Source organism: Hyposmocoma kahamanoa, unplaced genomic scaffold (assembly GCF_003589595.1).
Source record: "Hyposmocoma kahamanoa isolate Upper Pololo Valley unplaced genomic scaffold, ASM358959v1 64, whole genome shotgun sequence".
Lineage (NCBI taxonomy): Eukaryota > Metazoa > Arthropoda > Insecta > Lepidoptera > Cosmopterigidae > Hyposmocoma > Hyposmocoma kahamanoa.
In genome coordinates, this window is record NW_020653852.1 from 2888655 (window position 1) to 2905381 (window position 16727).

Sequence of the window (16727 nt, forward strand, 5' to 3'; positions counted from 1 at the left end):
TAGCTCGTGAAGAGCTGCTAAAAACGTGATCTCGCAAGTAAAAGGAAGGGAAGCCGTGCTACCACCAACCTTTACTGTCCGAAAAGTCGAAGGGATTGTGCGTAGCGCTTAACCGCCTAACTTGCGGCCGACCATCAATAACGCCACTATTAAGAGGGAGCAGATGAAAAATTCCTAATCTTTGATTTGATTTTAGAGGGGTATGTCCAATTTAAAGTTAAAAATAAAATATTGTATGAGTAACTACACGACATATTCGAGCATAGACACTAATCAGAAACATACAACAATAAAGTTTCCTCGATAGTTAAAAATCACGAAATGACCTCTAATTTTCACATTTGTTCGATTCATCCTCGAAACGCTACAGGTTATTAGGACAAAAATTAGATAATGAATTATATTTATGCATGATCGAGAACTGTAACTACGGATTTTTTTTAAATTTAAGTTATTCCTCTAAAATGAATTTGGTACTTTTAATGCGCAAAATTCAACACCTCCTGTCGCATGTCACGCGAACTTCAAGCATATATTTGTCTCACAAATGTAGGCGGAGCCAACGTCAAAACTTTTTTGGCATACTCCCTCTTAAACACTTGCGTACGCAGCTTAATGCTGGGCAGAGATGCGGATAGTTAATTTATAAAAAATGCGATGTTGCGGATGCAGATTTGTGAGTTCGAATTTTTAATGTCACACATAATTATATTTAATTTACTGGCGATTTAAGCGGCTTTGGCGTAGCACGGATTAGGATGGGAAAGGGAAAGGATATGCGAGCTCAGACATACTATTTGGCGTTACCAGTTAGTTTGCAATAAATTGTATAGGTGGCATTTCTTTGAATTTATTCTCGAAACTAAATAACATTTTAGTACTAAAATTTAGTATTAAAAGTACATGCTCAGCTTCTTAGCGATTTTATTAAGTCATTGTATATTATAATCAACGCCTGAACAAGAGCTTATAACCTTGACCAAAATGTAACAGCTGCCATCTGCTGGTCTTTTCGAATATCATTACAATCGCATCGTGGGTTTACTTGATACCATCTATTGAAAAGCGTTAAGAATCAAAGTAATTAGATTTACGCGTGAGACATTTTTTTATATGAAATTGGGCATCTGTGCTAGTTAGTACAATATCTTACCCACGTTATTGTGCCCTCGGAACGAAAAAAGCACAACTGCTGTATAAAGTACGCAAAACTGTGCCTTTTTTCGTTACGAGGTAGTATTATTAATCTAATTATCGCCCACTGTACACACAATAATAAATAAATTGTACTTACGGAGAAAGTCCGCTTTGTTTATAGTATTATCGCGGTCCATAATAGCTGCAGCGATTAGTGTGGGCACCACCGAGATAGCAGTGTACATCAACACGTGAGTGATAAACGTGGCCATCCAATGGATCAACGGGGGACACCCAGCCATTATGTGGATGTGGCGAGTTCCTGACACGCGCTCTTTAATCAGCAAAGACACTGCGTTCATTACTGTTGATAAGTTTACTGAAACAAAAAAGTTTGTGAACAAATTTTGATCATCGTATTATTCAGGCTGTATATTTGAAAGTGGGATATACTTATAGAGTGCGTTATATTCCTGATTCTGAACCCAAAGAAATAATAAACTAATGAACTTTACAAAAATATTTTTTTTATTTTTTTTTGTCGACTACTACTTGAGAACAACATTAGTTATCAAAATCTATGCACATCATTATTATTGCTCCGACGCAGCGGCGGATGGCGACACGGCGGCGAAAGCACAGGTCGTGGGTGTGGGCGCGAGCGCATACGCGAAATTGCTCAGTGCACGCGCGACCTTGATCTAAAGAATCGCCGCAATATGGATATTTATTCTAACGTCAAATTGACTGAGATGGTGCGACTTTACCCAATAAGTTGTGATAGTGATAGTGGAGATACGCGAAGGTCGAAGAGAGAGAGAGTGAACAGTGTCGAAGGATTGCGTGAGAGGATTATCTCAGCATTTTATACTGTAAGACAAAATGTGTTTGTGTTGTACAATTTAAAACAAAATTTACTATGCCGTGGTAGACTATGCATTGTGGAAAACGGTGGACATTTTGAACATTTGCTCTGTACCACGTAAGTATAAATAAACTGTAAATAACTAAAAAATCAATCATTGTAAATAATTTTATTTCACATTTTTAACTACTCCAAAAACCTCAATTCTTATTAAATGATAACTAGTTACTAAATCATAAACTAATCTTTTTAGTACGTAAAACATTTCGATGATAGTTTAGTAAAAAATAATTAACATAAGCTAAAACGTAAACGTGAAATCATTGTTATTGTTGCTGTCTCACTCGGCGCTCTCTTAGTAGTATTCCCATTGTACTCGAAATCAAGCGTAAAGGGAATCGGTTTATTCCTATGTACACTTCAAAACACATTTGTTGATTTATTTTTTGTTCTATCTCATATCCTAATTTTATTTTAGTCTATGTTAAAGTTGTAACATGATTTACTATGACACGTACGAGTATGAATATCACACGAGAGTAAGGTTTTTGCAAGCCACAGGGGGAGATCTTGTACAGCTTAACATATATACCTAGTTATGCACCCCTCATGGAATTATGGCATAAGGGGAGTTACGTCAAAAATGTTTATTGCTTCATTAGATACAGAAACATATAACCCACATCCTCTCCAATTCTTGTAAGTATATCTACAATATTAGTCTATAGAGTTACAAGAATTGGAGAGGAAGTGGGTTATATTATTCTGTATATAATGAGCAATAAACGTTTTTGACGTAACTCCACTTATGCCATTCTTCCATAAGGGAAACTTATGACGAATATTATGATTTATCTGTTGAGTATCTTTTGAATGAAATAGCAGTAGAGCTCTTTGTGAAAGAGTTCGTCCAGAGAAGTATTGCCACCTTACCTATGTTTGAAGTCAAACATGTAATAATGTGAGCATTACTGCATTACTGCGGCTGGTGAAATTACAGGCACATGGGACTTGTCAACTAATGCCAATGTCAGATTTATGCGATTAAAAAGTTTGAGGACATCAACTGTCATGGATAGGCATTTCGCTTATCACCAGACGCACTACTCGTTCATTATAAAAAAAAAAACAATATGGTCGGAACATCGAGTATATAACCAGAAATAGAGACGAAATAAGGGCCATCTATCCCAGGCAACTCATCAGGCAAATGGGACTTATATCACTTTTAAATATCAACTCTCGTTTGCGCTGAAATCACAAATTAGAAAGCTGAAATAGTACAGCGCTAACAACTGACCTGTGTATACGTCTCCGTATATTTCAAAAATATTCTATATTTAAATTAAAAAATATTTATTTTAATAAAGATAATATTTCTAACAATTAATCAATCGGTGGTGTGGGAAAAACAGCAAAATATCTAACTACAAAACAAACGGAATCACATATCATCGGTGATTAATTTAATTGTTTTGCTGCTTTTGAGCGTTGGCCTAGGCCGGCAAAGAGTAGCACGCTCCATAAATTATAATCTTTCCGAATTCTTTTCTTGAACGCAATGGAATCATTTCCAAGCATGCTTGAGAAAAATCAACAAATAAAAAATACATACCAAAAAGGACGAAAAGAGACCACATCGCCGTAGTGAATGCTGACTTAGGCACCATCTGGTCGACGACAAAGGCCGTCTTGAGCGGTTGGTTGTACGTGGTGATGGAGCGATCGTTTTTAGCTGCCAGCAAGTTGCTCAGCAAGTTTACAGCTACGGGCGCTGCGTGGCGCACTGTCGTTGTGTAGTATACCTGGTGTAAAAAGTGATGCACTATAGGTAGTAGTAGAAAATTCAGATGACCAATCATGACTTGAATATCAAGCGAAACGCGGAATGAATTTGAAACTCACCAATCATATGCCTTTTTGGTGTCGCGTGAGAAGCACAAAACAATTCAAATTGACTAATCACATGTCTTTGAAATCATGTGACGAGCAGAAGTTAATTCAAACTGACCAGACAGACGGCTTTAAAATCACTTGAAATGCAGTGAGCAATTCATAAAACTTGCTTGAACATAAGGTTCAATTCAGATTTTAATATTACATAGCTGTAGTCCGCCTTATGAATAATATGTGAAGTTTCTATGTTCAAATAGTGGGGTTAAATATATTGTAAACTCTCTTACCTTAGCGTTATCACCTTCGAGGTCGATTCCTGCAATGTATTTACTATACTCGATTAAGTCTTGCTGGCCTTTTCGAATGATCGCTATAAGAAAAAAAGTAAAATTAAGTATAAAAGAATACATATTTGTGTAACATTGCGTCACGCGTACAAATGGTGGCACATCCGTTAAACTGTAGGTCAGTAGGTATTGGGAACTCAACGAAGTTGGACGTGCTATGGTTAACCATTTTGTCTAAATGACTGTTAATATAATTTAAACTTTACCCAGTTGACATATCGTTGAAAATTCAATAATAATAGGTCATTGCAAGTTACGTTTCGATTTTATAATTGAAATTTCATTCAACGTTCTAGCGGCAATAGCTGAAAGACGAACGATTAACGCCAATTAACTTTCTCCAAAAAAAGTCTACATTATACCACGGGTATAAGGTTCACGTTCGTTTTTTATGACAAAAAATCGATTACGAATATTCCATTTTGTGTTGAATTACGAATCGAGCACAAAATGGAAAATTTATTCAAATAAAATAAAATTAAATGATATTATGAAACAGCAATATGGATAATCATATTGCAGATGCGATTTTGAGCGCCTAAGTAGCAAAATATTTTTTTCCCCGCGGTTTTCGATGTTTTGCGCGAGATAATTGACATCACAGCGTGCAAAGCAAAAATGGCGGACTGAGCTCAAGTACGTCAAACTTCTCGTGCTGTTGGCACACGTACTACACTCACTAAGCACTTCTACTGTATTTATTGTTTTGTGGGCCCTACAGAGGCAATAACACAGATAAACAGTTTTATCGAGTCAATTGTTTACATGTTCAATAAAACTGTAAACGATTGACATAAAATTCGTATTCGTTGAATGTGTAGAACTTGAACGACCGCGTGGGCCTAACTGTGATAGCAAAATACACTCTATTTATTTAGCTTTTACGTTTTAACTTAAATGAGCGTCACGGGCACGCGGGCGATCCTAGCTTGAATTTGGTCTACGCGGCGGCCCGCGCGGCCACTACGCGGTTGTATTATTCAGAGGAAGTTACATGTTGTTGCCTAATAAATACAATTCAGATTTGCCATTAATGTATACGAAGGCGCGGTAACTGGGCGATAACCGCGCGAAAACTTTCGCCTCGTGTAATTGGGCGCTAAAGGTTTCGGTTACTAACTAAAAGTATACAAACTTCAGCTGTCATTTGGTTAACCAGGCAAATACAATATTACTACTGTACTTATTAATTTCATTTCAAAATAATCTTTTTAAAGGATGGATTTTAGGTTGTTTATCGAAGGAAAGTTGTGATATGTGTTATTAAACATCTTTACTTAAACATTATATTTATTATTTATATACACTGGGTCGAGTCCAGTCGGATCGAACTTTAACAAAAAATACATACCATCAGTTATATTCGACGTTTCTTCAAAGACAACTTTATTAAACCGTCGAAAATTCTTTAACTGAGCCGGGTCATTTTGATCCAATTTATAAAGAACTTTGGGTTGATACATGTCTTTATATATGCTGAGGTCCATGGCCATACCGTTAGCTGTGTTTTTGGAAGCACTTATAGAATCGTTTGTAGAGTAGGAGAAGACGAATACTAACAGAATTGGTAGTAATACTTGCTGCAAACAGAACGTTATATGTTAAAAATATTATTTACTTATGGAATTGACTTACAAATAAATGGACGACGGGTCTAATACAAAAACCACGAAAAAATGTCCCAAGTCAACCTATTCGAAATTTAAATTGTTATGTCATCGCAGTATCGCGCTGTCCGTAGAACAAATGAAGACTAAAGCGGAGTGTCGCGCTCTGTATACGATTTTAGCGCCTTACAAGTGCGGACACTTTTTAGCGCGGACCCGACGTCCATATAATTGTAAGTCAATGACTTATGGGAATAAAATATTACCCAATGAACTACAATGGAAAAAGAGCCAAACGCCCAACGTTAATTAAAATGTATACAATAACAATTTTTCTAAATTTGATCTTTTTGACAGCACGTTTAGTAACTTTTAGTAACTAGTAACTTTTGGTATATAAAAAGTCACTTTAAATTGCAAATGGCATTTAAGGGGAGGTATATCAATGCGAGTCTACATTTTACGAGATAAGGTGTTGGGGACCGCCATTATTAACATGAATAAAATAAGAACAGGCGGAAAAATTTTGACACAGATCCGTCGTTGACAAGCGCCCAATGGCGACTGACGGAGATGCGGGCGACGCGGCGTGTCGTTAAACCACTGAGCAATTTGGGAAGTTTTGGGATAAATGTGAGTTTAGTAACTAACAGGGTTTCAGTTGAAAACCAAAATTTTGCAGGTTCTCTGTAGTACTTAAAGAGAATTGAAGCCATGTCTATGATGAATTTTGTTCAAAGAAGTTTAAAATCTCTAGTAAGTGATTTGAAAAAATTGTTTTCACAAAAAACACACTGTATAGTGGTAAATTTGAGAGCAACATTTTCATTATAATAAACACCGCAAAGGTATTCAATCTGAGGTTAATTTCCCAAATTGGTCTTACCGGGAATCGAACCCGAGACCACCTTATCAGGCGCCCACAATGAAAACCGTTGTGTCACCGAGGTCGTTAAAAAAAGATAATGTACAAGACGAGTTCTTACCATGAAGATGAAACTCCACTTCTTAAAGTATAAATACTTAATATGCCTTAGCATAAGCACAGGCAATTGGTTCAGGACCATATAAACACCCTTCACTTTCGGATACGTCGGGCCTGAAAAAGAAAAAACATTACGGCCAAATCTGAATAAAAACCGGTATCTTATTGCAAATAATGTGATTATTTTTATTTGCAATAAGATCGATTCAGCATGCATAATATTAAAATTAGAACTAAGTCCAAACTACCATGAGTTTCAGTCCAAACTACCATGACTTCCATAAGACCCACGATTCCGTTTAATTAAAATAAACGATTTTTTTATTACGAACTGTACACGTTTTTACAATAAGATTCCTGAGCATATATTAAAATAATCATTCCAATTTTACATTATATTTCAAAAGAATTTATTCTACAAATTTCGGCCCCCTGTGAAAGTCTTTTTTTTTCTGGCCGTACAGTACAACTATTTTATTAATTAATATCTCTCGGCAGTCTTCGGAATTCCGATTGCACAAAATAATTGTACAGTAGGACGTTACAATAAAACTTACTTTGTGGAAGCTGACCGTCGACAACGTCACCCGTGAAATTTGTGTCAACGTCGCTGCACAACCTGGAATTTTGTTGTGAATAGGAATGGGGTTGGATGGCGAAAAACGAAAGTCAGTACTTATGCTAATGTAATGTGTACATGTACCAGAATAGCATGAAATATTTTTTTTAATATCTAATAATCAATCTGAAGATCAAGTTATCTGTGATTAAATGAAGTAACCTACTTCTTCTGCAAGGAAAATCAGATTCTATGTTAAGGAACTGACATCTGCTCGTATCCGTCCGTGAAAGAAAGAAAAACAAATTTATTTGTTTTGTGTCACTGGTAGCACTTCTGGATGATGTGGAGCAAAGAGTACGTTTCTGTTTCAGGTCCAGTAAAGAAACAAGTTACGCTATACTAGCAGAGATTCTTTTTGGAATATTGACTGCATAGTGCATCTGAAGGAAGACAATTTAAAAATAAAAAAAATAAAACTGGTTTTTAACCGACCGGAAATTAGGGGGAATTTCTAAGTTGCATCTTACTATTTTACTTTTCGGATTGATTATAAATCGAGAACCTTCATACCTCTTCGAAAAGCTTACGTTTTCCCAACGGAATATTCGCCTTGCTATTCGATTTATGTGTCCTCCACACCGCACTTTCGCGGCAGCTACCGTTTCGCTGCCGCGAAATGTTGGAACGACATTCCATCGCCAATAAAAAATTGCAAAGCTGTTGCCTCCTTCAAATCATCATTTAAGAAATTTATTTTTATTATGTTTTCCGATGCTACCGATGCCGAGCTAACAGTACTGGTGTTGTGTCTACGTGCCATTTTAGTGCTGACAGTAATATCCCAACCACAAACATGAGAACACATTGCACACACAATGCACGCCCAATCAGTTATTATTTTATTACATTCCAACTACTCTACACGTATTTGCATTGAATTTTCATTTACGCCTAGTTTATAGCATTTTGTTTTCAAATTTTACTTGGACGACGCGACATCTTCCTTATTTTTTATTCTGCTTCACTGAAAACGTAGCCATTTTCGTAACTATTTAAATGTGATTTTTATATTTTGTGTTTTATTCTAAGGATATTATATTCTTTTTATCATTCTATCATATATATATTTTGTCTTTAGGTTACCAAATAACATCATTTCTTTCTTTCACTTATAGAAAACGCCCATGAAGTAAAAGTACGGTCGCATTGTTACACTGTATTCTGGCATTGAATAAATCTCAAACAGGGTGGACATCAAACCGGCTAGACAATCCATCAGTAAGATTTTATAAAAAAAAAAAATATATGCTTCGCAAATCTGATTCTTCTTAATGAAAGGCGAGCTTTCGACGCGCGAATTCAGGTGAGAACGACGGTCAAGTTTGGCCTCTGATGCTTTGTTAATGGTATACGAACGGATTTCCATGGTCGACTTCATGGAAAAGCAGGGACTCTTTATGATGAACTCCTTCTTCCATAAGCCGCCTCAAAGAGAAAGGACCTAGTTAAGTCCCGATGGTGTCACAAGGAATGAGATAGATTTCATTTTGACCGACAAATGTTAGTAAAGCCTTTTCTAATATCCCCATTTTGACATATCGTAAATGTTTGAAATTTATAAAACAATGACAAATGATCAGTTAGTTTTTGTTAAGTCATTATGCTAAGGACAAAACCATATAAAGCAGGACTTACTTCAAAAAGACTTCCTCAAGAGTAGAAACACCGACTCCAATCGACTCTATTCCGAGCGTTTGTCGTTGTTCTTCTAACTCTGAGAACAATTTAGGGAAGTTCTTGCTGCTGGCAGACGGTAGTGAGTACTCAAGGCTGTTGAGACCTTGTCCTTTTAGTTCTGAATTTGGTACGCGTTTTATTACGAAATTGGTGATTTGTCGGGTTGCTGCATCTGCTGCTTCTTTGTCGCGTTGTTCGGTTGTCGTTATTGATAATCGGTAGCCAGTACCTGTTTACATATACCTGGTTACATACAAGTATCCAAAGCCAAATGTTTAACTAACTTTTAAGAATAGACATAAATTGATGATCAAATGAATTAAGAGACTAAGAAGGTATCTCGAATTAGGTGCGTCATACTCAACACATACAAAGACACCGTTATTTGTAAACACTAACAGGACAATATCACTAAGATCATAAAGAACATTTTGATCGGTCGGGAGCAAATATTTAATGGGAAGTTTTTATCTGTCTTCTTAACAAGAACTGAACTGAGACCGAACCCCTTTAATTGGTGTATAATGTTAAGTGATCGCTAAATTTTTAGTCCAAAACAATAAAAATTAAACAAAATGTGAGAAAAATAATTATGACTAATTCTTTGGTTTGTGGGGTGGAGTGATATTTATCACTTGTGACACTAGTCACCTGCGACATTTCGACGCCTTACTTTCTCAAAACTCCTGTCTTAAAGCACAAAGTTACCGAAATGCAAAAAATGTATTGTATATCATTGACTTACAAATAAATGGACGACGGGTCAATACAAAAACCACGAAAAAAATGTCCCAAGTCAACCTATTCGAAATTTAAATTATAATGTCATCGCAGTATCGCGCTGTCAGTAGAACAAATGAAGACAAAAGCGGAGTGTGGCGCTCTGTATACGATTTTAGCGCCTTACAAGTGCGGACACTTTTTAGCTCGGACCCGACGTCCATATAATAATAATTGTAAGTCAATGTTGTATATACAAATTTTGCAGGCATCACATTTCTCTAGCTTTTACCTATTCTTAAAGTAATGCATCGAAACTAACACCCTTGTGACGGTGTGACCTCCTTACACCGTCCTTTCACCTCTTTGTATCGCCTCTCTCCGCTTGTATCCTATAATTTTTTATTTTACATTTATTTAAATTTTAAATTTCAATTGTTCCATCTTCCTTCATTTTCTCATTTTGTTTTCGTACCACGGTCACTCCCAGCTCGACCGCCACAACAGTCGGAGCTGTTCCAAATTCCATCGCGAATTCTGGTTATTTACTACGTTTGTAATCATTTAATAAGCTAAATCATGTGTAATAATTTATAAATCTTTTACCTATATCTGTAATTCAGTTACTCGGCCCATTTAGGGGTAAGTGCCTTAATAATAAAGTGTAGGGAGTGTTTTATACTGTTGTACCTGTTTTTTTACATTTACCTTTTTATCGTTACAGCCCTTTCTTTACACTTTACTTCTTTAATAAATTTTGTGGACCGGAAGTTTCCCATTTCATTGCAGTGAACCTGTTCACGGCTAGTTAGGGTTACAACCCTTTCACCCTTGATAAGAAATTTAAAATAAATAGAAAGTTTTAACAGCTCCTGATTAAACACTCTTTATAAGATACCAGTATGAGAAAGAAAGGCATCGATTTGTCACTTGTGGCTTCGTTACTTCTTCTTCTTTTAAATATGGCCCCATCGAAATAATCGATGATTTCGCCAATTTCAAGTTGACTTGTGATTCTTCATATCGAGTTCTTAGGTTTTCGCGATTGTTACACATAGGAAATGAAACTATTTTTCCGGATTTAAGTCGCGTATATTTGTTTTTTCAAACAAACCGACGTTTCAGGCCCTTTACAGGTCCCATGGTCACGGTTGACTGACCTGTAAGGGCCCGAAACGTCGGTTTGTTTGAAAAAACAAATATACGCGATTTAAATCCGGAAAAATAGTTTCATTTCCTTTGTGATTCTTCAATTAAGACAGTTGTCACTTGCGACACTTGTCACTTGCGAAACTTGTCACCTGTGACACTTGTCACTTGCGACACTTGTCACTTGAGACACTTGTCACCTGTGACACTTGTCACTTGACACACGTGTCACTTGTTGAACTTGTGGAATATCAATAATGGACTTCAGAAATATTTGTACAGCAGAGCAAGCACTTACCCATGTTCTTTTTGAGGTAGATGGGCGTGGCGACAGCGCGCAGGCGGCCGGCGTGCAGCGCCGCCACGCGATCGCCCAGCGCGTCCGCCTCTTCCATGAAGTGCGTCGTCAGCAGCACCGTGCGCTCGCCGCGAAGCGACTGCCCAAAAAAGAAACAACTCCCAAATTATGTAATATGCGATGGAATTGTGCGAGCCATCCTTTCAAATGTAATTTTTCGCGATTGAGCAAAAATGCACGCACGTAATTCACATTTTTCTGTAATTCTTGATGTAAAAACATACAACGCACCTTTTGTACTATATAACTACAAGGTATGAATAATTTACAGTTAGGTGGATTACTTAGGAGGCTTACCGTTAGAACAACTATAAGCGACAAGTACCCAAATTAACTAACAGTAACTACAATACGGTTACTTTATAAACCACAAACCTGTTAAAGGGGCATTTATGTCATAAAAATGAACAACTGCATCAACCATTTATGGATTTACATGGGAAATTATTAAATGTTTCGTGAAAGTTGTGGAATAATAATCAAAGTTGTTACGTCAAAGAGCTTACCAATAACAAGTTCCAAAGTTCCCGTCGAGTCTCGACGTCGAGCCCCGAAGTAGGCTCATCGAGTATGAGGACGTTGCCTCCACCAGCCAGCGCGCACGCAAGCTGCAATCTTCGTTTCATACCCCCAGACAATTCCTCACTCTTATTTTTGGCTTTGTCTGCAATTTTTAGGCGTCTCATAAGTTCATGAGAAGATGCCTTTGCTGCCTTGTAGCTGCTGCCTTTTAACTGAAGGAAAGCATCATACTCTTACAAATTTTGCCTGGGAACCTATAGCACAGGGTATTCTAGTTTAAGCTCCAGCCTTTACAAACAAATGTTTTAGTATACAACACAATGTTATACGAGTATAATATTAGCAGAGTAGTATGTGAAAGTAATAAACTTTATTATTAATTTGGATGTCTATTTTAGACTCACCTCTCCCATGGCCTAAAAGATTAATTTTTGATTTTTAAATGGGAGAGACGGTATTCCTCGGCAATGGTGCAGTCGGCCGGCGTCAGAGACACGGGTTCAAGACAATATGTTGAGTGTGTGCGTTATTATTTTGGTCAGAACTAAATAAGGCAAAAAGTGGATATTATGTTTTGAGCGAATGTAAATTTTTATTAAACTGCCTTCAAATGTATGTAAATGCGAGGTCATTTAGTTTCTTTAAATCTAAATTGCTGAGTTATGATTTGAAAGAGATGGAAAAAAAAATGTTTTACGCTCACCATATTGTGGACAATACAGCGCTATTCGAGTTAATTTGGGAGTAAATAAAAGAATAAATAATTTAAATCAATTAAATTTTCTTAGCATAGTTTTAAGTTTTTATTGTATTTTGTAAGGCATCGAGTATATAACCAGAAATAGAGACGAAATGTCATTTAATTTGTTTGAAAACTATTCTGCCATATCATTACTGTGACATCTGCGCTCCGATTGACTACCCCGAGTTCGAAACAATTGATGTCCAGTTAACTTGAGCTTTGCTATAATGAACGAAAATTGCAAAATTACATATTTAATATTTAATTACCGATGAAATGTGATTCAGTTTGTTTTGTAATTAGATGTTTTGCTGTTTTTCCCACACCACCGAACAGAATAGCACAGCATTGTTAGAGATGTTATCTTTATTATAATAAATTCAGAATATTTTTTGGAATATACGTTGACGTACACACAGGTCAGTAGTTGGCTGTCTATATTTCAGTGCAAACGAGAGTTGATATTTATAAGAGCTGTATCGCTAATGTGTTACCAGGAATATATGGCCCTTATTTCGTCTCTATTTCTGGTTATATACTCGATGTCGTAAGGTAATATCCCTATAATTGGCAAGTGATAGCTAATAATAATAATAATAATAACGCACACACCCAACATAGCCCCGCACTAGGGAAACCCTGTGTCGCGGGTGCCATGGACACACACATAGACAACGACAAATTACACCCAAACTCACGAGAGAAATAAATGTAGGCCATACAAATATTTCTCCCGGCCCGGGAATCGAACCTGGGGCCTCTGCGTGGCAGTCCGGCATGGTAACTGTTCGGCCACAGAGGCAGTTAAATTTTTTTTTTAGACTTAGCCTTTAGCTGTCACAATAACAATCCAATGGCATAAAATTATAGACAACACAATCGTATTAGGTCTTTAAAACTCACCATAGAGAAGAAGATGATGTGCTGGATCACATTGAGATCGGGGAAAAAGACGTTTTCCTGTGGGCAGAGGCCGAGTTGCTTTCGGACCAGCTGCTGGTTCTGCAACGAGTCCAATCCATTTACCGACACTGTGCCTTCCGTTGCGCTTGTCACTCCTATAATTCAAAATAACCCAGAAGCTAGTTCCACAGATTACTTAATAGTTACTACGTAACAGATACATCACTCTCATACACATCCCATTTCCATTTCCACCATCCATACAAAATCTAAAATACCTGTAGCTCAGGTTACAAAACATAGGCAGATGGAGCATACGCAACAAACGATGTGAAGCCGCTTTTCATTTATTGTGTGCATGACGACTAGGAGGGACGCTGTAGGGACATGTGCATTTCTGTATGTGTAAGATTGCCAATTGATTCAAAATATTTATAACAATCACAGTTACACAATATCTTAATAACCTTTATTTTATACACGTTTTTATAATACTACGGTTTCTTTTTTTTTTTATTAAATTGACTTTGTAACCAATTGCATACCATTGACAATCATCTTCAAGCAAAAATTTTTTGGTTCCCAATGAAACTTTTTAGAACCTGTGAAATTATGTAATACATTATAATATATTTTTTATTTTATTGATAAGTTTTCTTTTAAAATCATTCTGTTTATGACATGTGTATACAAAAAATGAAAATTCTGTGTATCTATCCGGCTACATTTTCTTTTGTGTACATAATGGCTATTAGACATTGGTTTGAGAATAATTTAGGTAAATCTGAGTTACCTAAAAAACAATTTTTGACTGCTGTAAATGGATCAGCTTGTATGTATTATTTAATTTCTATATAAAAGTATAAATTAATCGATGCTCCTATCACCCATTCATATTTCCCTAATTTCAGGAAAACCTATTCCGATATAAACTGCTAACACACACGGATTTATGTCGAGGTTTTGTGTTCCGAGCGAATCTCAAAAAATATTGGGTAAATAAATTACAAAACAGTTAAATAATCAATAGTTCCCTGTGAAAATACATTTTTTATTTTTTTGTTTTTGGGAACAACTTTTAGAATGTTTAAAGAGACAAAAGGGCATTTTTAAACATACAATAACTAATCACTCGTGATGTGCAATCAATGCGATGCTGTGCTTAGTACTGACGCGAGTTCGTATTCGCTTTTGAATTTGTATTTGCTTTAGTGGCTTCACTTTCGTGTTCGGCGCACTCAATCTGCCTATATTTTGTAATCTGAGACCTATAGTCTGTCTTTTGAAGACGGAGTAAAATGACATTTGCATTTGTAGGGTTGCCAGTTTTCGTGAAATTTTAAATAGTCATGTAGTTGGCGACACTTAAATTGTGAATGTTGCGACGTTTTAATGACTACTAATTGCGTTATTGCCTTCGTTATTCTTATTTTAACAGTTGGCCTATAGTTTTAACTGCCTCCGTGGCCGAACGGTTACCATGCCGGACTGCCACGCAGAGGTCCCAGGTTCGATTCCCGGGCCGGGCGAAATATTTGTATGACCTACATTTATTTCTCTCGTGAGTTTGGGAGTAATTTGTGGTTGTCTATGTGTGTGTCCATGGCACCCGCGACACAGGGTTTCCCTAGTGCGGGGCTATGTTGAGTGTGTGCGTTATTATTATTATTATTATTATATAGTATCGAAATCAATTTTTATTCATGAACATTTTAATAAAAACAGAAGTTTTAGTAGCAGTAGAGCTTCTTGTGAATAAGTTCGTCCAGGGAAGTACTGCCACCTTACCTATTTCTGCCGCCAAGCAGTAATGTTAGCATTACTGTGTTCAGGTTTTGAAGGGTAAAGGTGCTGGTGAAATTACATGGGACTTGTACTTGTCAACTTATGACTCAGGGCGACAGGCGCAGGGGCAGTGCCCCTCAGATCTTCGCGATTTAAAGCTCTGAGTGAGCTTGCGTGTAGCTTACCATCAGGCGCACGACTTGTTCGTCCCGTTACTAGATATTATAAAAAAAAGACGGATTCGATAATCTATATTGAATTAAAATGAAAACCGTTTTGTATTTTAATAGACACAGTTCTAAATGCAGTGTATGTATATACGAATTTAGAAAAATTGATAATTCAAATAACCTGTGCCCATAAGTTAGACGGATAATGGGCCGATGATGATATAATATAACATCGGCTATTTACTGCATAAGCGTGACCAAACATTCAATCGATAATTCATAGAATATTTATCGACTGCAATCATTAGCTGCTTGTAAGCGGACAACACTTTTGCGCAATAAACTATCATTTTACTCCATCTTCAAAACAGACAGACTACATATAATAACCTACTAAATCTGACTAACGACACCAGGCGCTCACTACGACGAAAAAGGAACCTAACCACGCGCCCAGGGAGGTGAAAATAACGTTGCCCGCCGGGTGCAGTCATGCGGAACCGAATGCTGGGGTTCAAGTTCCACTTTCAAGTCCGTAGGTAGTCCTAGCAGCTTTCAAAATCAAATCCAAAGTCAGAAGCGAAGGCAGTCGTCAAAGCAAGCAATATCGAAGGTCCGGTGTGAATAAGCAGTCGTAAAATCGTAATTATAAAAAGCAACACTCGTAAACTCGTAATCTCGTAAGGTTATGACAACAAGCTGTGAAACAACTGTCAATGTTATTCTGCCATGTTTTTTTTACTATGGTTGTCGCTTATACAGCCGTACTAGTGTACTATGGCGGGAAATAAAATTATTTAAATTTTTTAAATTAATTAACGTCATTAAAAAATCTGGGATCTTTTTGTGTTAAAGACGAATGTTATTCCTACCGACAAAAAAAATTCAAGCACTTTTTAAATTTTCATCCATTCCCCATGTTACCTGTAATAATAGACATAAGTGTAGTTTTCCCGGCTCCGTTGTGCCCGAGCAGCACCGTGATCTCCCCTTTGTAGACATCGAATGACACGTTGTTCAGAACTTTTTCTTTATTGTACACCTAAAAAACAAACACGATTACTTCTGTTCATATAGATAGATAGATAGATAGATAAAATGTTTTTTCTTCACCATGACAAATACATACATACACAGACACATGATACAGACATTAAGTTAGACGTACCACAGTTATATATTGTACTATTTATACCAATTTAATTTTCAATTTAAAAGATACTCTTGCAGCTTCTGCTTGAA

The 16727-nt window shown here is 36.7% G+C and overlaps 1 protein-coding gene across 1 annotated transcript in view; it reads right to left on the bottom strand.

The window, feature by feature from the left end:
- The window catches only part of LOC113230808 (ATP-binding cassette sub-family A member 1-like), a 65017-nt gene that overhangs the window by 12994 nt on the left and 35296 nt on the right, over positions 1 to 16727 (bottom strand). Inside the window, exons 11-21 of the mRNA XM_026464897.1 lie at positions 16410 to 16527; positions 13531 to 13685; positions 11870 to 12097; positions 11304 to 11442; positions 9095 to 9365; positions 7395 to 7456; positions 6839 to 6951; positions 5597 to 5825; positions 4186 to 4268; positions 3618 to 3807; positions 1295 to 1516 (exon numbers count right to left, since the gene is read on the bottom strand). Coding sequence (XP_026320682.1) covers positions 1295 to 1516; positions 3618 to 3807; positions 4186 to 4268; positions 5597 to 5825; positions 6839 to 6951; positions 7395 to 7456; positions 9095 to 9365; positions 11304 to 11442; positions 11870 to 12097; positions 13531 to 13685; positions 16410 to 16527 — 1810 coding nt within the window. The remainder of the gene's footprint in view (positions 1 to 1294; positions 1517 to 3617; positions 3808 to 4185; positions 4269 to 5596; positions 5826 to 6838; positions 6952 to 7394; positions 7457 to 9094; positions 9366 to 11303; positions 11443 to 11869; positions 12098 to 13530; positions 13686 to 16409; positions 16528 to 16727) is intronic.